This window comes from Erinaceus europaeus, chromosome 10 (assembly GCF_950295315.1).
Source record: "Erinaceus europaeus chromosome 10, mEriEur2.1, whole genome shotgun sequence".
NCBI classification, from domain to species: Eukaryota; Metazoa; Chordata; class Mammalia; order Eulipotyphla; family Erinaceidae; genus Erinaceus; species Erinaceus europaeus.
In genome coordinates, this window is record NC_080171.1 from 91,560,348 (window position 1) to 91,582,440 (window position 22,093).

The window sequence follows — 22,093 nt, forward strand, 5'->3', positions numbered from 1 at the left end:
ACTGTAACTGAGTCCCTGTGGGTATGGAGCATAAAGCCCAGGCTCCAGCTTCATGGGACTGAGCCCCAATCGTGGGCCCTCCGTGGCCAAGGTGGAATACTGGGTCTCTCTCCTATTTTATGGGGTCTCTGCTGTGACTAGATGGGTTGTCCATATTGCAGCCAAGCAAGGTTTAGTCACTTGTGAAAGATTAAACATTTGACAGAACTTGAACTGTCTACATTTATTGAGCTCTAACTTTCTAAAAGCTAACACTGCAAATATAACTGAGGGGTCTGGTTAAGTTCCAAGAACTTAAGTAAACACAAATAAACAAAACAAAACAAAAATCAGAGGCAATTCTTTGTAAAAAATCCAATGAGGTGTAACAGGAAGAACTAGAAATCAAATAACCAAAATGAGATTTCTAGAGTTGTCACAATACAGCTGTGCTTATGTTACACTGTTAATTTTCATTTTTTAAAAGTCCAAGTATAACACTGGAACACTGCTCAGCTATTAAAAATGAAATCATCCCCTTTGCTTAATCTTGACTAGAATGTGAAGGAATCACATTAAGTAAAATCAGTCAGAAGAATACATACCAGATGATCTTACTTGTAGTAGAACTTAAGAAACAAGGAAGAAAAAGCAAAACACAGGGTGAAACCTAGACTAGATGTGGTCTGTTGCAGCAACGTCAAAGATATGGGGGAAAGCGAGGGTTGAGAGGATATTGGAGAACAGTGATGGAGTAGGACCTTAGCTGGTGGTTGAATGAGAAATTGTACCCATGTGGGAACAACTGTAAACCATTGTTTTCCTTATCTCTCTCTCTCTCTCTCTCTCTCTCTCTCTCTCTCTCTCTCACACACACACACACACACAAAGCATATCTTAGTAATGATTAATAATCAAATACTACTGTAAAACTTAAGTCAAAAACAGCTGTCCCTGACCCACCTACTTTTTACCTGAGGCCCATTCCCAGAAAAATACAATCTTAAACTCGCTTCTTTTTTTTTTTTTTAATGTTTTTTTTTCCCCTTTCTCCTCTAGGGTTATTGCTGAGGCTCGGTGCCTACACTATGAATCCACTGCTCCTGCAGGCAGTTTTCCCCATTTTGTTGCCCTTGTTGTAGTCGTTATTGTTATTATAGCTATTGTTGTTGGATAGGACAGAGAGAAATCGAGAGAAGAGGAGAAGACAGAGAGGGGGAGAGAAAGATAAATACCTTCAGACCTGCTTCGCCTCTTGCGAAGCGACCCCCCTGCAGGCAGGGAGCCGGGGTCTCAAACAGGGATCCTTGCCCTGGTCCTTGTGCTTCGCACCATGTGCGCTTAACCCTGTGTGCTTAACCCTCTGCGCTTCCGCCCAGCCCCCTTTTTTAATGGTTTCTTCCGCTACTTACTTCCATGTTTGTATAATGCATTCCTATTCTCCAATTTGAAGAAGTTTATCTACTGGCTCTTATCATAATTTAAGGATTTGGTTTTTATGTCATCAGCCACCAACACTTTTCCTAGCAGTTGTGTCACAATTTTAGTGAAGTCAGTATTCTGCATTCACATTATTGTGCCCACACACATACTGTTCACACCTCATTCTGTTCCATCATTACATTTCTTTCCATGTTCAATTCTTTGCTTTTCTTGAAATCAATAACAACCACTTGGTTCTATGTATTTACTAGTTCACAAAACTAAATTCTGTACTTAATGTAGATCTACCTGCAAACTCTTTCAAAAGAATTTTAAATCCCTTCTCAGACAGAGTCAGTAATATCAGGTAAATGATGGGTTAGTCCCATTTCAGTTTCTTAGAGAAAAGCTTCAACTGAAGCTTTCCCTTCACAGATGGATGTTTTCCTAGGACAGCCCTTCATATCCTGGGTGAATTCCCTATTTTCTGGATCCCATGTCTCTTGTCTTTTTTTAGTTACGTATGCAGGGACTCATCGTCCAAGAATTTCTTCCAAAGAGTACATGGGAGGCAAGTGATTTTCGGCATTGACTGTCTGCAAATGTCTTTTTCCTGCTCACACTCTTGCTAGCAGCTTGGCTGAGGAACACAATGTTGGATTGGAAATCACAATTCCCCCTGTCTTCTGGATTCCAGTGTTGCTGTTGAGAATTCTAGTGTCATTTTGAGTCAAACTACTTTATATAGAATCTACATTTTTCTCTCTGCAAGTCTTTCAGATTCTCTCTTTACCCCTGTGTTCTGAACTCCCACAATGACAAAGCTTGAGGAATAGCTATTTTTTCCATTTATAGTGCTTTCAAAAAGCACAAAAGGTCCTTTTAATGTGCCTATCTTTCCATTCTGGACATTTTCCTCCTATTACTTTGAAGTCTTTCTTCCCTCTGCTTTGTATGTTCTATCTTTCTGGAACCCTTGTTTATCATATTGCAGAACTCTTGAATCAAGCCTCCTATTTTCTTATCTCTCTCACCTTTTTGTTTGTCTGACAGGTTCTGATTTTATTTCTCCGCCCCTCCTATTCTCCCCTCCTCCTTCTCCTCCTCCTCTTCCTCATTCTTTTTCCCAGTTTTCTTCTTTCCACTGTTTCTATTTCCTTTATGTCCTGTCTGTTTTGGCAATGTCTTTCTCCATATAAACTTTGATGAGTTTACACCATCCATCTACAATTGAGAGTGATGTTCTCCAAAGCTCTGTGTGGAAATGGAATAGCAATGTGACCTCACTGTGAGATGATTAGGTGGGAAGCTTAGCTGTTTCACTATAAGGCATGAACTGTCAGCATATTTCAGTATTTCTTCCCTCAGAGGGATCTCAGTGCTAGTTGTACACACTTTGATTCCCTCCTCACTTCACTTAAGAGATACATTTCTGCTTTCAGTTGCAGTTCAAGGGTGAATTCCCAGATCAGAACATCTCTGGTTTAAGATCATCCTCCTGTTTTATGTCTATAAAGAAAATAAGGTCACTTAACTGTCCAGCACTCCAGTCAAATCTACTGTTTACAAAGACACAGGCACCTCAATATCTGCTGACTATTCTGAGACCTGAAGGACAGATAGATCAGCTTGCTTCTTTGTTGTCTTTTCACCCCAGTGGATGTAGGAGAATGGGGAAAGCTAAATCTATGTTGTTACCACTTACTCATCTGTTTATCATCAAAACAGTAGCCTGCTGCTAACTACCCCCATTTTCCCAGTCCTGTGGATTTTTCTTTTTACCCCTTTACTGTCATCTTAATGAAGTTTCACCAGGAAATACCCATGTTCAGCTCTTCTTAGAGTTTAGTCTTATCTTTAAGTCTAAAATGAATTTAAAACTCCCTGCATGATCAAAATAGAAAGAGATTCCAAGTAGAAAAGAAGTAGAGCACAAGTTTGGAAAAGTGAAGTCATGGTATGAATAAGGGGCAGGAGGTGCTTTCGACAGAAATAGCTCCATGCAGTGGGCTGGGTGTTATAGCAAAACAAGTCAATACCTAACCAGGTAGGTTCTGCCATTTACTTGCATAACCCAAGTAACTCCCTAGTGGCTGAGGCCCAAATGATATGTTCAAATGGAGAACAATGTAGGCCATAATCATCGTTTCATTATAATCAGTTTGATTTTTATATATGCTCTTACAGAAGACTTCCAAAAAAAAAACCATGTTAAGTCAAAACATAGGGAAAAGGTTTTGGTACCTGAAGCAACGCGTCCTTTTGACCGGCACTTTCTGTTAGACGTCTGATGATTTGCTCTTGGCTGTGCAATTTTTTATTACTTTCACTCAAAAGATTCTTGTAACGATTCTCCACTACTTTCTCTCTTTCATTCACTTCGTTGCGTAATTTCTCAACTTCAATTCTAAGGTCCTATCAGAAGAAACAGGGGGAAAAAAAATTCACTTGACAAAAAAAAAAAAAAAAAATCAAGGCAATAATTTCTCACATGTTTATCTTACTATAGAGAGCAAGTTAATAGATGAAGTTTAACAAATGTACTTTTTTTTTTTTTTGCCTCCAGGGTTATTGCTGGGGCTTGGAGCCTGCACTATAAATCCACTGTTCCTGGCGGCCATTTTCTTGATAGGGCAGAGAGAACTTGAGAGATGGGGAGATAGAGAGGGAAAGAGAAAAAGAGATACTTACAAACCTGCTTCACCGCTTGTGAAGCCACACACCCCCCTTTGCAGGTGGGAAGCTGGAGACTCAACCCGTGATCCTTTTGTGGGTTCTGTGCCTCATACCATGTGCGCTTAACTCAGTGCACCACTGCCTGGCCCCCCAAATATGTACTTTCTTCTAGTTTAAAATCTAATGAAAACCAAGAAGAATCTGAAATTTGGTAAAAGCTTTATGCGTAGGTATTTATCACAACCTAATTTGCTATGCTGAAGAATCAGACAGAAATTAAATACCTAACAATAGATAATTATAAAAAGAATATGGCATGGAGGGGGAAGTCACATAATTATGAGTAAATATGATGCTGTTTTCTGTATGTTTACACAAAATATTGCTAATACTGTGAGGGAACACATCCAAATAATAGCAGCATACCTAAGTAAAAGAATCTGATGATTTAAGTTTCTAAGATCTCTAAATAATCTTTTATTGTTTTTCATAACCAGGAAAAAAATACCACTGTCTTAATAACATTTATAATAGGGGAAAAAAACAGAAAACAGTTCACAGTATGATTACAGTTACCTCAAAACATGCACTATAAAAAAACAACCATGGACTCTATGTACTATCGAGGAGCTATTCATAACGGCAAAATGCTACAAACAACTCAAATGTCCACCAGCAGAGGAATAAACTGTGGTATATACTCACAATGGAGCACTCTGAAACTATAAAATAAAGGAATGAGGGCTCTTTCTGTAAATATGGTGCCCTAAAGTGATCTTCATAAAGCATTGCTCTGATTGGGAAAGAAAGAGGGATTAGCAGGCCTGAAGAAGTTTTAAAAAGGCTTGTATGGAATAATATCATTTATTAAGCCATACAATTACTTAAATAGCTATCTATAAAGAAAACAAGAGAGTAAGGCAGAAGAGATAAGGCAGAAGTCATTTCTTAGGTGTGATGCTAAATCCAAATAAATTTTTTTACAAATAAAATAAAGATCCCCTAAAACAGTGGGACTATGGAGATAGCACCAGTAGTAGAACTCCAGACTTTCATGCCTGAAAGCATCAGATGAGTCCCCAGTTCAGTCTCCAGCACCACCATAAGCCAGAGCTGAGCAGTGTGCTTTGGAAGAAGAAAAAGAACAAGAAAAAGGAGAAGGAGGAGGAGAGAGGGAGGGAGAGGGAGAGGGAGAAGAAGAGGAGAAGTGGAGGAGAGGGGAAGAGAAGGAGAGTAAAGGGGGAGGAGAGGGGGAAGATGAATAAGGTTACTAAACAGACAGCCTTAAAATACCTCACCAATGTGTCATGGAACCCCACCTCCCCAGAGCCCTGACCAACTAGGGAAAGGTAGGAAGAGGCTGGGAGTATGGATTGACCTGTCAATACCCATGTTCAGCAGAAGCAGTTACAGAAGCCAGACCTTCCCTCTTCTGCACCCCATAATGATCCTGGGTCCATATTCCCAGAGGGATAAAGAATAGGAAAGCTTTCAAGAGAGGGGATAGGATAAGGAGCTCTGGTGGTGGGAATATGGTCTTGTCAATATTTTTATTTTATATAAAAAAAAATACAAATTACCAAGTGGATCCAAAATAATCACAAAGTACTTTTAAAACAGAAGAGGAAAGCATGAACAAGACTCCACCAGCAATGTTGGCAGCCTCTAGAAACTAGAGGAAAGTGGAGAGATTTTTCCTGAGAACCATCTTAAGAAATACAGTCCAACTAACACTCTGATTTTAACCCAGTAAGACCTCTTTCAGACTCCTGAGATCCAGTACTAAGAGATAAATTTATGTTGTTAAGTCACCAAGTTCACCAAGTAATGTGTTATAGTAGCAACAGGAAATTAGCACATTCTAGGAGATTCTCCTTTCATCTATCTATGACTGTGCCTCCAGGTAAAAAGATAATGAAAGACAAGTTTTTCTTTATAACAGTATTCAATTATAAATGAAGAACTAATGAGATTAAGCTAGCAACCATTTTGCAAACAATTATCAATGGCTAATCATAAAAATGAAGACTACTAAATAGTATGTCCCCTTTGTTGAAAGTATCTATGATGTTATCTTGCCCCCAAAAAATCTTGCTCCCAAAACTTGATCAATCTTATCTAAATACCATGTTATTAGAAATGATCAGCAGAGAAATCAGGGAAATGACATTATGGAAATGCAGCCAGCAAAATCTATAATGTAGAAACAATAAAGGACATCTGACCCAATTTATTCAGCATATCAAATACAAGTAAAAATGGAGAACTTCTAGAGTCAGTAAGAAATGCAAAAGTGAAGGAAGACTAGTATGAGCACATAAATTCACAACAATTCCACAGAATTTATTCTAGCCTTCCTTTTTTTTTTTTGCCTCCAGGATTATTGCTGGGGCGTGGTGCCTACACTACGTATCCACTGCTCCTGGAGGGCATTTTTCCCTTTTGTTGCCCTTGTTGTTTATCATTGTTGTTCTTATTGTTGTTTTGCTGTTGTTGTTCTTGGATAGGACAAAAAGAAATGGAGAGAGGAGGTGGTCCGGGAGGTGGATGACTCTCAAGCATGAGGTCCTGAGTTCAATCCCTGGCAGCACATGTACCAGAGTGATGTCTGGTTCTCTCTCTTTCCTATCATTTCTCATGAATAAATAAATAAAATCTTTGAAAGAAAGAATGAAAGAAAGAAGAGAAAGAAAGAAAGAAAGAAAGAAAGAAAGAAAGAAAGAAAGAAAGAAAGAAAAAGAAAGAGCAGAAGGGAAGACAGAGAGGGGGAGAGATAGACCCGCTTCACCGCTTGTGAAGGGACCTCCCTGCATGTGGGGAGCCAGGGGCTCAAACCAGGAGTCTTACGCCGGTCCTTGATCTTTGCAGCATGTGTGCTTAACCCACTGCATTACCGCCCCCCTCCATTTCTTTTTTTTTTTTAAGATGTATTTTTTGATTGATAAGAGGGAGAACAAAAAAAAAAAACAACAACAAAAAACCGGATCATCACTCTGGCTTATGTGATACAGGGGACTGAACTATGTTCAGTGTTCTACTCACAATGCCACTTCCCAGTTCATCTGTGACTTACTTAATAGGCACACAGAGTTGGACATAGTTATTTGTATAGGCACTTTAGTATTCATACATATATGTCCAAGCTCTGACTACTGATAAGGCAAAAAAAAGTAATGAGACCCCCCCCCCAATAACAATGAGAACACCTGTTATTTGGATCTTGCTTTCTGAATATCATTCTTCAGTAAAAGAGAACAGAGGTTGTTGGGGAAATGGCTGATTCCAGACTGGGATAGGAAAAACACATGTTGAATCAAGGTCACATTATGATCCCAGAAAGTAAGGAAGCAGGCCAGGCAGGCAGTGGTACCCCCAAGAGTGCACCTGGTACCGAGTGGGTTCACCTGAGGGGTGAAACTTCGTTAAGTGAAGCACTGTTACAGTTGTCTCTCTTTCCTCCTTCTACCCTTCTCCCAATTTCTCTATAAAAAAAATAATTAACTTTCTAAGTAAGCTTAAAAGAAAAAGAGAAAAAGAAAAAAAAATAGAACATCTTGAAAAGACACAGAAAACAACTGAAAGGTGCCCCCCACTTCAAATTGGGTACTGCCTGAGCAACAAAATAAATCATGAGGGGCCAGTGGTGGTGCACCTAGTTCAATGCACCTATCACCATTTGCAAGGATCCAAGTTCAAGCACCCACTCCCTAGGTTCAAGCACCAGCTCCCCACCTGCAGGAAGGATGCTTCACGAACGGTGAAGCAGGTCTTCAGGTGTCTTTCTCACACCCTCTCTATCTCTCCTCCCCTCTTAATTTTTCTCTGTCCTGTCAAGTAAAAATAAAATAGAAAGGGAGAAAAAAAAAAAAGGGCAACCAGGAGCCATGGATTCATAGTGCTGGCACCGTGCCCCAGCAATAACCCTGGTGACAATAAAAATAAATGAATAAAGTAATTCTGAATAAAAGAATAAAACAAATATCATTGTATTTATCATTTTATTTATACTGACATAAATGATAACTAAATAACAAATGCAGAAGGGACAGCTCTTCCTTACAACAAAATTACAACTAATAAGTATAGAAGGAATCATGAAAATAGATAATCACCATTAGGCAAATACTGTTATAGTAAGAACTGTCTGTGAATGCTAAGCAATGCCGGCATCTCTGTCTCTCATTAAAATAAATAAATCTTTTTAAAAATAAAATGAAGATTGTCTTCCTTAAAACACATTGAAAACACTGTCTTAAAATTTCTTGATAACAGCAGCAAATGCTGGAGGGGGTGTGGGGTCAAAGGAACCCTCCTACACTGCTGGTGGGAATGTCAATTGGTCCAACCTCTGTGGAGAACAGTCTGGAGAACTCTCAGAAGGCTAGAAATAGACCTACCCTATGATCCTGCAATTCCTCTCCTGGGGATAGATCCTAAGGAACCCAACACATCCATCCAAAAAGATCTGTGTACACATATGTTCTTGGCAGCACAATTTGTAATAGCCAAAACCTGGAAGCAACCCAGGTGTCCAACAACAGATGAGCGGCTGAGCAAGTTGTGGTATATATACACAGTGGAATACTACTCAGCTGTTAAAAATGGTGACTTCATTTTCAGCCGATCTTGGTTGGACCTTGAAAAAATCATGTTGAGTGAAATAAGTCAGAAACAGAAGGATGAATATGGGATGATCTCACTCTCAGGCAGAAGTTGAAAAACAAGATCAGAAAAGAAAACAGAAGTAGAACCTGAAATGGAACTGGCATATTGCACCAAAGTAAAAGACTCTGGGGTGGGTGGGTGGGGAGAATACAGGTCCAAGAAGGATTCAGAGGACCTAGTGGGGGTTGTATTATTATATGGGAATCTGGGGAATGTCATGCATGTGCAAACTATTGTACTTACTGTTGAATGTAAAACATTAATTCCCCAATTTAAAAAAATAGTAAAAAATAAATAAAAATTAAAAAATTTTTAAATTTTTCTTGAAATAATCTGTGTTGAAAGGGGAAATTAGGGAGCAGGTATAGATGCAACAGATTTGGCTCTGAGTTCATGATTGCTAAGTCATGGTGACAAGAACAAGGCTCAGCACACTCAAGTCTCTCTTTTGTGTATTTGAAACTTTCTATAATAAGCAGTTTTATTTTTTTAATACTGGTTAAAAATATGGAAGAAATATCAAAATGTGACTATAAATGAATCTTCAAAATCATGTTATTTTTCACAATTTTTAAAATATTTGACACAAAGCATAGACTATGCTCATAATTTTTTTAAAGGAACAAAAAAAAATCTTTAAAAATTAAATGTTAATTTTTTTTCTTGACCAAACATCTGATGATAGGATTTCCCTAAACATTTAATCCAAAACAACTGAACCAAGAACCTATCATAAATTGCAAATGTCAGTAAATAGAAATTCAATTCTAGTTCAAGCCCCTGGTCCCTCCACCTGCAGGAGGAAAACTCCAAAGTGGTGGATTAGGGCTGCAGATATCTCTCCGTCTCTCTCACTTTCTATTTCTATTTCTCTCCCCTCTCAATTTTTCTGTCTCTGTTCAATATTAAATAAGTAAATAAAAGTAAAAAAAGAAAATTCAATTTTATAGGGAAGAAGATACAAACAATACTAATGCAAGATTAATAGAATCCTTTAGTTAATAGGAAAAAAACTCTCCCACAAAATAGTCAACAAACTAAACCATTTTCCTAACGTAGATATTACTTTCAGTCTTTTCCCATATGCAACCACAGCTGTTTTTTTAAAATATTTACTTATTAATGAGAAAGATAGGAGGAGAGAAAGAACCAGACCATCACTCTGGTACATGTGCTGCCGCGGGGACTGAACTTGGGACCTCATACTTGAGAGTCCGTGCTTTATCCACTGCACCACTTCCCAGACCACCCACAGCTTTTAGACAGATTCAAAACTAGTTAGGATTTTTCCCATTTTACTTTATACCATGATCTACACCGATTACATATCAATTAAATAATATCTCTCTCTCTCTCTCTCAAGCACACCACACACACACACAGAGCAAGTCTAAGAATATAAAGTCAAGAAAATCGACTTTTTTTTAAAATAGAGATGAGAAAGGTCTAAAGAGCTGTTACACCTGTGCTAACTCGGCTTTCCTCGTAGCCTATCTTGTGAAGAGGCATCCTTAGTCAAAGATACCATATCATCTTCAAACTTACTCTTTTTAAGACTATATCAGAATCCACTTAGTGACTATTTCCACACTCTCGCCAACCATCTACTCTTACAAAAAACACAGCAAAAAATATCTCATGCATGAAATCATTTTTTCTGTCTAACTTTTTACTTTTTTTTTTAAGGCTAAATTCCCAAGACTAGAATTACTAAGTCAAATGGTAAGAATGGTTTGAGGGTTCTTTCTACCAACGGATAACTTTCTCCCAAAATGATAGTGCCAAAATACCATCAACAAAGTCATTTTTTTTTTTTTTGGTATCATTACATCCTTACCAGCATTGGCATTTTCTTAAATGTTAACTTATCTGGAATGAAGTGGTTTTTCACATGAAAGTATGAATTTGCATTTCTTTGACTAGCATCCTGTGTCTATATTTCTCAATTAATGTTGTTCAGTAGTAACACTGGTTTATGCCATTACACAGGTTCCAGAAATACAGCTTCACAAGTCAACACCTGTGTATATTACATTATCTCATCACCAGAATTCTAGTTTCCTTTCTATATATTTTGACTACTATCTTCATTTCTCCTTGTGCAAATCATCTCTTGGCTGCTAATGAAAACATTTTAAACAATAGTTCTAGTCGAAATTGACCACAAAATCACCCATGATGTTCAATATCTCTCTCTCTCTCTCTCTCTCTCTCATGGTTCATATACATCAGAAGGGCTGTTAGGGCAAAAATCCATCTGTCTATTAATGCTATTATCGAGAAGGTAGATTATGAAGATTGACCCTTTCAGCATCCTTCAGGGAGGGACCTTCCTGACTGCTCTTTGACGGACTAATCAATAAAAAATGAGTACATGCAGCAGTGCAGAGGAGCAGCTGCGGCTGAGGTACAGGCAGGAGGAGGGCCCAGAGCTCCCACACCTGGGTTCAGTTAGCAATAAAAGCCACCAAATGTCAAACATGTACTACTGTTCCAATCACCATGCTAGGTACTTCTGTTATTAATCTTCACGATCTCCCTGCAAACTCTTACCTCCCCTCCCGAACCCCCCCCCCCTGAGCCCCACGAGAACTCTACAATCTGTTGTTCTCTTAACGTTCTCCCCCAACTTGATCTGCCCTAAATATCTTGCTATTTCTCTTATCTACCACATCACTCCCAGTTCAAAAACTTTATGATGGTTGCTCTCCCTATCTGGAAAGTTCCTCAGGTCCGGGTGGTGGCACATCTTGTTGAGTGCATGTTACTATGTGCAAGGACCTGGGTTCAAGCCCCCCAGTTCCCACCTGCAGGAGGGAAGCTTTGCAAGTGGTGAAGCAGGGCTACAGGTGTCTGCCTCCCTCTCTATCTCCCCCTCCATCTCAATTTGTCTCTATCCAAAAAAATAAACAAAATAAACAATAATAAGTTCATCTAGGCTGATTCCTCTCTTCCATTAAGTCTGTGCTCAAATGCACTTTTCAAACCAGTCTTCCCTGGAGAATCCATCTCAAATAATAACAGCCTCATCACAACCTCTCTCTCTGTGTGTTCTATCCCTTCATTATTCTTCCCACAACATCATAGCATTTAATTTATATGAGGATTGAGGAGGAAAGAGTATTTGGCTTCATGGATTTTTTTCCCCCTCTACTTGCTTTTTGGCAGGGAAGCCCAAGGAGCTCAAACCCAAGGTCTCATACATATATGGCATGTGTCCTACCACACAGCTATACCCCACGCCCATACGTGGATTTTTTTATTTATTCTCTTTCTCCCACCAGCATGTAAAATCTATAACCACAGGAATTTTTGTGTATTTCATTTACTGCTGTATCTTCCAACACTTTCTTTGGTGCCTGGCACATAGTTGGCACTTGTGGCAAATCAAAGAAAGATAGCTGTGAATTCACTGATCTTCCTATCAAAGTGATGAAGTCCGTTTCCCTCTTCCTGAACCTGGGCAATGCAGTGACTACTATGACAAAAAGAATGTGATGAAATAAGATAGTGTGGCAGTTATGGGCCCAAGTTTTAAGAAACTCGCAACTTCCAACTCAGTTCCTAGAAAACTCTCTCTGGGAGCCCAAGGTTATGCTCCGGAAAGTATGGCACTATAATGCTGCCATGTTGGACAGGCCATATATAAGAACTCTGGTTGGCAAGTCTAGCTAGCTTTAATTTTCCAGCCACCCCTGAAAAAAAAAACACCAAGCATGTTGAGAGTCATGGGTCCTCCAGAACATCTCATCCACCAGCTGAGTACCAGGAGAGACCTGGGTCATGTAAAGAAGACAGTCATCCATCTGAGCCCTGCCCAAATCCCTTACTCACAGAATAATCAGATATAATAAAATAATCATTATCTTAAGACAACAAGTTTTGGAGGGTAATTTATATAGCAACAGGTAACCAAAATAATACTCAGTAAATATCTGTTGGAAAATTAACTGAATGAATAAGGTAGATGGCGTCCTGTTTGTGGGTGCCATGAGGAATGAGGAAGCAGAATCTGACAAGTAATTTATCTAAGATCACAGTCACTAAGGAAGAGAGCCTGCCTGATCCAAGTCTTTGATTCCAAACCTCTTAGTTCAGCTCCACACTACAAAAAGACTGCAGAATTTTAGGATGTATTTAATTATTTAACAGGAAACAGAGGGATGGAGGGAGGGGGGAAGGGAGGGAGGTAAGGAGAGATCAATCTCCAGAGAATCACTCCAGCATATGCAGAGCCAGAAATCAAACTAGGGACTTCACATCTGCAAATCATTCATTCACTCTATAGATGAGCCACCTTCTCTCCTGCAAGACTCTGAATTAATTTCTTTCTTTCTTTCTTTCTTTCTTTCTTTCTTTCTTTCTTTCTTTCTTTCTTTCTTTCTCTTTTTTCTTTTTGCCTCCAGGGTTGTTGCTGGGGCTTCGTGCCTGCACTACGAATCCACTGCTCCTGGAGGCCTTTTATTCCATATTTTTATTGCCCTTTTTGTTATTGTTGTTATTGCTGTTGTTGTTGGATAGGACAAAGAGTAACTGAGAGGGTAGGGGAAGATAGAGAGGGGTAGAGAAAGACACCTGCAGACCTGCTTCACTGCTTGTGAAGCAACCTCCCCTGCAGGTGGGGTGCTGGGGACTCGAACTGGGATCCTTGGGCTTCATGCCATGTATGCTCAACCTGCTGTGCTACCACCTGACCCCTATGACTCTGAATTTCTTTTGCACTACTCACTAGTGTGATATTCCAGTCCATTAACAGTCAGCACATATTCATATTCTAAATAAAATGTCCTCATGAAAATTCTGAAAATAGAGAAATCTTTTATTAAGTCATTTAGGTAATATTTAAATTCACAATGAATTTGCTTCCCATTCTAGAAAGATCATACCCAATTTTTAATTTTAAAATGTTTATGTATTATGCTTATGTAGGTGCCAAGAATAGAGTAGGCACTGTGCATAAGCACTGTAACTATAGATACACATATCATTTCCCGTACTGTATTCAGTTTCCTCCTTTACACCTATCACTTTCATTTTGATGTCTGCCTCCTGTTCTAATGCATGTATATATGTTCAGTAGTAATTTGCCTCTACTTTACTTGCTTACACAACTTTAGGTCAGCTACCTCAGCTAAGAACTTAACAAGTTTTAAGTGGCAAAAGTTAGTAATGTGCACTTCCCTCCCACATGTCCCCAACCTAACAGAGGCGACATCATGAAAATAGCCTCCTTCGCAATCTCACAAGTAACATGTAGAATTTGTTATTTCTCAAGACTGGGGGCATTTAAAATAAAGTCCACTGGAAAAAAAAATTTTAAGGGGGGGGGGGGTCGGGCAGTAGCTCAGCAGGTTAAGCACATGTGGTACAAAGCCAAGGACCTGCGTAAGGATCCCCACTCTCCACCTGCAGGGGAGTCGATTCACAGGTGGTGAAGCAGGTCTGCAGGTGTCTATCTTTCTCTCCCCCTCTCTGTCTTCCCCTCCTCTCTCCATTTCTCTCTGTCCTATCCAACAACAACAACATCAATAACAACAACAGTAACAACTACAACAACAATAAAAAAAAAAACAAGGGCAACAAAAGGGAAAATAAGTAAGTATAAAAAAATTAGAATAAAGTCCACTGAATGTGACCCTGAATTTCTAGGTAAATTTGTGTGCATTTGGAGGTGTATTTAGAAAAATTAAAAAAAAATTAAAAAGTCACAAACCTTGGGAGAATTACTACAGTTACCAATAGAAGGAATGGGGACAGAGAACTCTGGTGGTGGAAAGTGTGGAATTTACCCTTGTCTCATAATTTCGAAAATCAATATTAAATCACTAATAAAGTCACAAAACCAAAAAGTATAAGCTTTATCTTCTAAATTTAGTGATAAAAATTATTTACTGAGCACCAGTTTTAAGGTACTCTTAAAACATCTCAAACCCTAATAACTGGCTAGATGGTAAGTATTACATTACTCATGTGTTTACAGGACAGAACTAAAGTTCACAGAAATTGAGGGATAATTTTTATCATTGTCACAGCTTCACTGTTCTGGGATGACTTTCTCAGATAGAAAGGGACAAAGTGAGAAGAGATATCATAGCACTAACCCTTCCTCCCAGTACAGTGGTGGCTGGATTTGAACCTAGGTTGCTTGCATGACTAAGAACCCTCCTCGGTGAGCTATCTTGCTTGCCAACCCTAGGCTAAGAGATTTTTTTCTTTTCAAAGCTTCACAAGTGACGTTCCAGTGCTCAATTTCAAACACACGTCTGACCCCAAATTCTGTGTTCTTTCCATTCAAATGCAGTATTGTTGGGACCACTCTGTGACATGGACTTTCACTAGACAGTAATTCCAATCCACCAAGCTAATTTTATAGTTTCTCAAGGACTCAGGATTGATGGGAGATTCAGTCTGAGACTGAAGCCTGCCTGCTAAATGAACAGGGTAGCACCAAAGATCTTGGACCTCACATGAAGAACAGGCAGAGAAGGCTCAAAGTGAAAGGACCATGGGGGGGGGGGGGGGGAGTGTGCTGAGGTGGCCTTGAGAAGCTGCCATGGCAACACAAAGAGAGCCAGCAGGCTCATGTGCTCGGCACCAGCGGACTTATAATAAATGTTTAGGGCAGGCATGGAGACAGCATGCCTTGCCTATGCAAAACAATCAGAACCGAGAATTGATAATCTAGGGTGGTTTCCCCAGACCTAACTTCAATATGACAGACCTGTGAAGACAGACAGATCTAGCCTTGAATCCTGAGTCCATTGTTAACTAGCTGTAAGGCCACTGAGAAATAACAAATCTTCCAGTAAATGGTATGCTGATGATTCAGACTACCAGGGTCCTGGGGGTGTTACCTGAGAAAATAGAAGACAGGGACCCAACACAAAAGCAGGTGGACAGGAAACGACACTGGGTCGATTTCCCCTTCTCCCTCCCCACCGTAGCCTCCAGGCAGACCTCTCCTTCCAGGCTTCCTCATGGGGCCACAGCATTACCAGCCAGCCAAGAACAAGGTGTAATTCTTCCCACTCCTTCTCACACACATCTTGTCATCTAATGGTTAGCCCACGCCTGAAGGTACAGCACACCCTCCACACAAAGCACAAAGGAGATGAAAAGTAAGGATTTGGTGCTTTTACATGATGTTTCTTACAGTGCCCAACCAATGCTACCACTCCAAGAGTTCTCAAAGGAGAGGAACATAAAAAAAAAGTGATCACAGACCACGAGTCAAAGTATGAATCTGTAAGAATTTCATACCCAAAGTAGTTTTCTGATAAAGCCAGGGCTGGGTTGTTGGGTTTTGTTGTTGCTGTTTGTTGTGTGTATGTGTGTTGTTTTTGTTGTTTGTTTTATTTTGTTCTGTGGAACAGGATGGTATATGCAGTTTATGGGAGCCATCAATCAGTAAGTTCTACTCAAGCAGAGACAGAGTGGAAAAATAGACTTATGGGGAAGTTGGCAGGGCCAGGGTTGAGCGCACACATTACAGTGCACAAGGATTCAGATTCAAGCCCTTGGTCCCCTCCTGCAGGGGGAAAGCTTCACAGTGGTGAAGCAGGGCTGCAGGTGTCTCTCTCTGCCTCTCTTCCCTCCCTCAATTTCTCTCTGTCTCTACCCAATAATAAATAAATAAATAAAATATTTGGGACCAGGCAGTGGTGCACCTGGTTAAGTGCACACACTACAATGCGAAAGGACTCTGGTTCCCCACCCCTGCAGAAGGAAAGCTTCACAAGTGATGAAGCAGAGCTGCAGGTGTCTCTCCACCTTTCCCCCTTTTTATCTCTCCATCTTTTTCCCTTTCTAGCTTTCCCTTCCCTCTTAATTTCTCACTCTTTATCCAATAGTTAATTACTTTATAAAGGAAGTTGGCTAAAGCACCAAGAGCCAGGACTGGCTAGGTCTGCAGCAAAAAGGATCTGAAACTTGAGTTTTTGCTTTAAGGTATAATAACCCACCACCAGGCCATTAGCAAAGATGATCCAGTGCATATCCTAGATTCTGATTAGTCACTTCTCCTTCCTAAAGGAGCTATTAGGACAGACAGGGAGCTGAAGTAGTTGGGAAGAAGAATAAGGTGTTCCTTCTTACATACTCAGTCCCTTCCTCTGCCTCAATACCTTTGTCATTGTCTTCTTCAGAATTTAATGCTCTGGTCAAATGCAACAGCTTCCTTCCTGGTCCTGGTCTATCACTAGGTTCACCTAACAAAGCACTTGCACACCCCTAATCATTAGAACTCTGCCTAGACTCCTTCAGTAATTGCAAGATAACTGTTAACTGAACAAGTAGCCATTTCAAAGCTCCTGACAGCAGGCTCCAGCTTGCCTCCCCTCTTACCTTTTAGATTTAACTCATTCAAATAATATGTCACCGTATACTCTCCAGACACCCCACTTGTATAGAAATAGACCCCCCCATCTGGGAAACAAAGAACTAATACACACCCTACCATAACTATATCCGGGCACAGCATGCTTATCTTACAAGGTCGAATCCAAGTATCCCCTCACCCACAAAGCCATCCTTGTTACCGTAGCCCTCAGCAACCGTCCTCCCAAAATACTACCTGCCTCTTGTTTCTACAAAGCTCTTTAGCCTTTAGGAGAGTACTAAGCACATCACATCCCTCACACCTCACTCCAGTCTTGAAACAATCCTGTCGAGCAAATGCTCTGATTGAACCTATTTTGCCAATCAGAAAACTAAAGTTCAAAGAGTCAAGCAACATTCCCAAGGTAACAAGGGGACGAAATCAAGATTTAAAGCCGGAGTTGTATCTATTCTTTCTCATGTTAGTGGCTTTTTAAACTGAGCTCAAGAACCCCTAGAATTAGCAATGCCCCTGGCTACCAGTCCCATGTAGCTACATGTACTTGGCCCTTTGTCCAGAAACTGACTCAGCTGGCTGGGGAGCATAGAAATCCGTGTTCAATTTTAATGCAAACATCTCCATCTTCAGGAATCTGCAGAGTCCCCTTGGGTGCATCTGCTTCATTTTCCTCCCGATAGTGAGACAAAGAGAGAAATGTCGAAAATGTACGCCACGCCTGGCTTTAGTGTGAGTGCTACCATAGTAAGAGTTGTGTGACATCACTCCAAAGGGCAGTTTGCCTTTAAGATTCACAGATACACTTGGACTGCTACGCTGAGGTTTTGCATATCAGAGCTGTCTCAGAACAGACTGGCTGTTTTGTTTTGTTTTGTTTTAAGTGGACTACATAAAAAATAAAATATCCCTATAATCTTACATCACATTAGTAATGAATCAATTGGGCCCTCACACCCCCTTCTCCAGTCAGCTTGTTTACTTTATCTCTGCCCAGGTGGAGAATGAGAAGGCTCTCATCCATCAAATCTCCACCTTATCAAGCTTCACTGCAAGAAAATTTGTCAGAGTGCTCAGTGGCTACCTTTAAATAAACAAAGGAAACTTCTCCAACATCTTAATAAGATAGAGCAATTCAATAATGTAAGGAGAATTTCCCAGAATTAGTACAAGACAGCAGTGATGTCCTAGCCGTGATCTGTGTATTCTCAAAGTTTGTGGAGGCCAGGGGAGAAGTGGGACACAGTGAGGACAGAGGATAGTGTCCGGCCACCTACCTCCCCTTTATTCTCAGTAGCTGGACTTTATTTTCACTCCTGAAAAGTTAATTTGAATAAAGAACACATAGCCTTTAAAAATAAACTAATGGGGGGCCAGTGGAACAACCAGCTGAGTACATATGCTTCCATGTGCAAGGACCTGGGTTTGAGCCCCTGCTCCCCACCTACGGGGGGATGTCTCATGAGTGCTGAAGCAGGTCTGCAGGTGTCTCTCTTCCTCTCCCCCTCTCTACTTTCCCTTCCCCTTTCAATTGCTCTCTGTCCTATTAAATAAAATAGAAATAAATAAGTGGGAAAAGAACTGCAACTAGGAGCAGTGGATTTGTAGTGCCGGCACCAAGCCCCAAGAATCCTAGTAACAATTAAAAAAAGAAAGAAAAAAAAAAAAGGAGGGAGATGGGGTATGTGGTGGTACACTTACTTTAGCACACATGTTACAATGCACAAGGACCCAGGCTCGAGCCCCCGGTCCCCACCTGCAGGGGGAAAGCTTTGTGAGTGGTGAAGCAGTGCTGCAGGGGTCTCTCTGTCTCTGACTTTCTTCCTCTCTATCTCCCCCCGACTGCTCAATTTCTGGCTGTCTCTACCCAATAAATAAATAAAGATAATAAAAAAGTAATTAATTAACTTAAATAAATAACTAGGGAGGTAGTCCAGAAACAATAGTATATTCCTTCCCTGAGAGGAGTCTTGGATTCCATCCACCACACCACATATGACAGAGCAGTGTTCTGGGTCTTGGTCTCCTCTCTCTCTCTCTCTCTCTCTCTCTCTCTCTCTTTCGCCCCCCCCCGTCTCTCTCTCTCATACACACACACACACACACACACACACACACACACACACTAAAAAGAATAAGCAAAATGCAGGACTGAAGAAAATCTAAATAAAAGGAAACAACTTGCCATAGAGAGCTACCCAGTATGTGTGACATTTGCATAGTATCAAGTATGAAGAACAAAAGAAGTTCTGAACAAGAACTCATGTTGTTTTCACCAGTAAGGCAAGGAGAAACGGGCACAGGAGTTGGAGCACAAATATGCAAGGGCCAAGGCCCAATTGGGTCACTTAATGGTTGTTAGGCACTAGGTAAGTAAGGCTCCGTGTCTCTCTAAAACCCCATCAGAAGGAAGTACTAGGACATACCCACTCATGCTCCCCCTGGTGTGACGTGCCCTCCTTATGCTCCCACTCTCACACTTGCACAGGAAAACCTTTGCACAGGTCCCCCTTCCCCCTCCCATCTCCTAGGTATCTCCTTATCCTTCACTGGTCAGCTCACACCCACTTTCTGTATGAAGCCTTCTCTATGAAATTCTTAGCATGGCATTCTCTGCCTCCCAAGTCATTGGGTCCACCCCTCTCTATCAGCACTTATCATATTATATTTTAATTAGCTCTTCATGTTTCTATTGCATTTCTCTATAATATTCATTCAAAGACTCTGTTTTATTTGAGTCAGTCCTGTTCCCTGTACCCAGGACAGAGGGTGGCACAAAAACTATAAAGAGTGAGAGATAAGGGAAAACCTTATCTATATGTGCCCTAGAGAGACTCTAACAGCTCCATATGAAAAAATGGGCACAGGGGAGATATCTCAACTTGTTAAAGCACAGAACTTCCATGCCTGAGGTCTCAAAGGCCACAGGTTTGATCTTTAGCACCATCTTATACTAGAGATGAGCAGTGTTCTGGTGTCTCTCCCCCTACCACTTCTCCCACCCTATTCACTCATAAAAACTAAATACATCCCTAAAAAAAAAAAAATGGGAATAGCCTTGTACTCTAGTACCACAGAGGTACTTTTTTAATATTTATTTTTATTTATTTATTTAATATTTATAATTTTAATTTAATATTTATTTATTTAGTCCCTTTTTTAATATCTATTTATTTATTTATTCCCTTCTGTTGCCCTTGTATTATTGTTGTAGTTATTATTGTTGTAGTTATTGATGATGTTGTTGTTGGATAGGACAGAGAGAAATGGAGATGGGGAAGATAGAGAGGGGGAGAGAAAGACACCTACAGACCTGCTTCACTGCCTGTGAAATGACTCCCCTGCAGGTGGGGAGCCGAGGGTTCGAACTAGGATCTTTCCACCTGTCCTTGCGCTTTGCGCAATGTGCGCTTAACCCACTGCTCTACCGCCCGACTCCCAGTTTCTGTCATTCTAAAAGGGCCCTGACTCCCTTCCTAGAGGATCAATAAGCAGGAAAGGAATATGCAAACACTTTCTTCAGAGAGGTGAGTGTTGATCACGTGTTGTATGCTTTACACTGGGTTGTTCTAGCTCTTCCCCTGCCAAGAAAATTGGATCAGTCCTGCTAGTTTTCGCAGGCCCGCTTGGCCCCGCCCCAAGGAACCCCAAGAGGGTTCCAGAGTTCCAGAGTTCCAGAGTTCCAGAGTTCCAGAGTTGGAGAGTGCTTGGCGCCGTCGCGGGGCAAAGAGGCAGCAGAGTTCTGTTTGGTGATTAGTTTGGGTTAGTTTATGAATCGTTGTTCCTGAATAAAGAAATACAGCTTCCCTGCCCAGCCGTATGTCTCTGGTCGTCTCTGTTACCCGCCCGTGAAGCTAGCCCAGCCAGCTAGAGCCTCCGAATTTTAACAACAATCACAGAAGAAATTTACAGCCTTGTTGACTTGACTGGAAAAGGGCAGGCCACATTTATTAGTCAATAACGTCTGTTAGATTCTCAAAAGCAGTGGTTTGTCAGTCAAAGCCCTGAGCCAGCAACTGCTACACCATTAAAGGCAGGAAAACAGGAAGGAAGAGAAGGAATCTAACATAAGATGCATCTGCCTCTATGTGCCAGGAACCACAAGTAGGCTTTTATTCATGCATTAAATTTTATCAGTCATGTATTTAACATTAAAAGAGATACAACACAATCAAACCCATTCTGGGTAGAAGGGGGAAAAAAACACATTAGTTTAGAAAAGCTAAGTACCTGCTGAAGCTAACAGCCCGATCTCAGCCGAACACTGCTCTCCACTATGCCAAAGACACCGAAATTGTTAAGTTTCTAGCTCCAAAGGTGGCAGCAGCATCAAAACCACTACTTCTATCAATCATTTGTGCAGTGCTAGGTGTTATAACAAGTGCTATACTTTCTCTCACAGAATCCTTTCATTCAACTTTTTTCTTTTTTTTTAATTTTTTTATATTTATTTATTTTCCCTTTTGTTGCTCTTGTTGTAGTTATTATTGTTGTTGTTATTGATGTTGTATTTGTTTGATAGGACAGAGAGAAATGGAGAGAGGAGAGGAAGACACAGACAGGGAGAGAAAGGCAGACACCTGCAGACCTGCTTTACCACCTGTGAAGTCACTCCCCTGCAGATGGGGAGCCGGGGGATCAAACCGGGATCCTTACACCGTTCCTTGCGCTTCGCGCCATGTGCGCTTAACCCACTGCGCTACCGCCCAACCCCCTGAACTTGTTTTTCTGGTAAGAAACAGGCAGCACACTCAAGAAGGACAAAGTTGCTGGTGCACAGTTCAACAATAAGCCAGTGCCGGAGTCAGGATGCAACTTTTTAGAAACTAGAATTTGCAAAAACAGATTTTCCTCTGGCATAATTCACTTAAATTACATATAATTTTACCAAGACACCAATTCAAAATCTCTGTACCTGATTAAAACAAAAACAAGAAAGAAAAAAAAGAAAAAGGCAAGGCGAAGGAGGTGAGAGAAATGAATTCTAGGGGTCAAAAAAGTACAAACTTCAGTTATAAA

The 22,093-nt window shown here is 40.6% G+C and overlaps 1 protein-coding gene across 4 annotated transcripts in view; it reads right to left on the minus strand.

Annotated features, from left to right (window-relative positions):
* Nucleotides 1–22,093, minus strand: part of CDK5RAP2 (CDK5 regulatory subunit associated protein 2) — a 236,132-nt gene that overhangs the window by 131,544 nt on the left and 82,495 nt on the right. For 3 of the 4 annotated variants that reach the window (XM_060200065.1, XM_060200066.1, XM_016190743.2), the window contains one exon: nt 3,646–3,816. The exons of the other annotated variant lie outside the window; for it this stretch is intronic. In XM_060200065.1, coding sequence (XP_060056048.1) covers nt 3,646–3,816 — 171 coding nt within the window. The remainder of the gene's footprint in view (nt 1–3,645; nt 3,817–22,093) is intronic. 4 annotated transcript variants of the gene reach the window in all.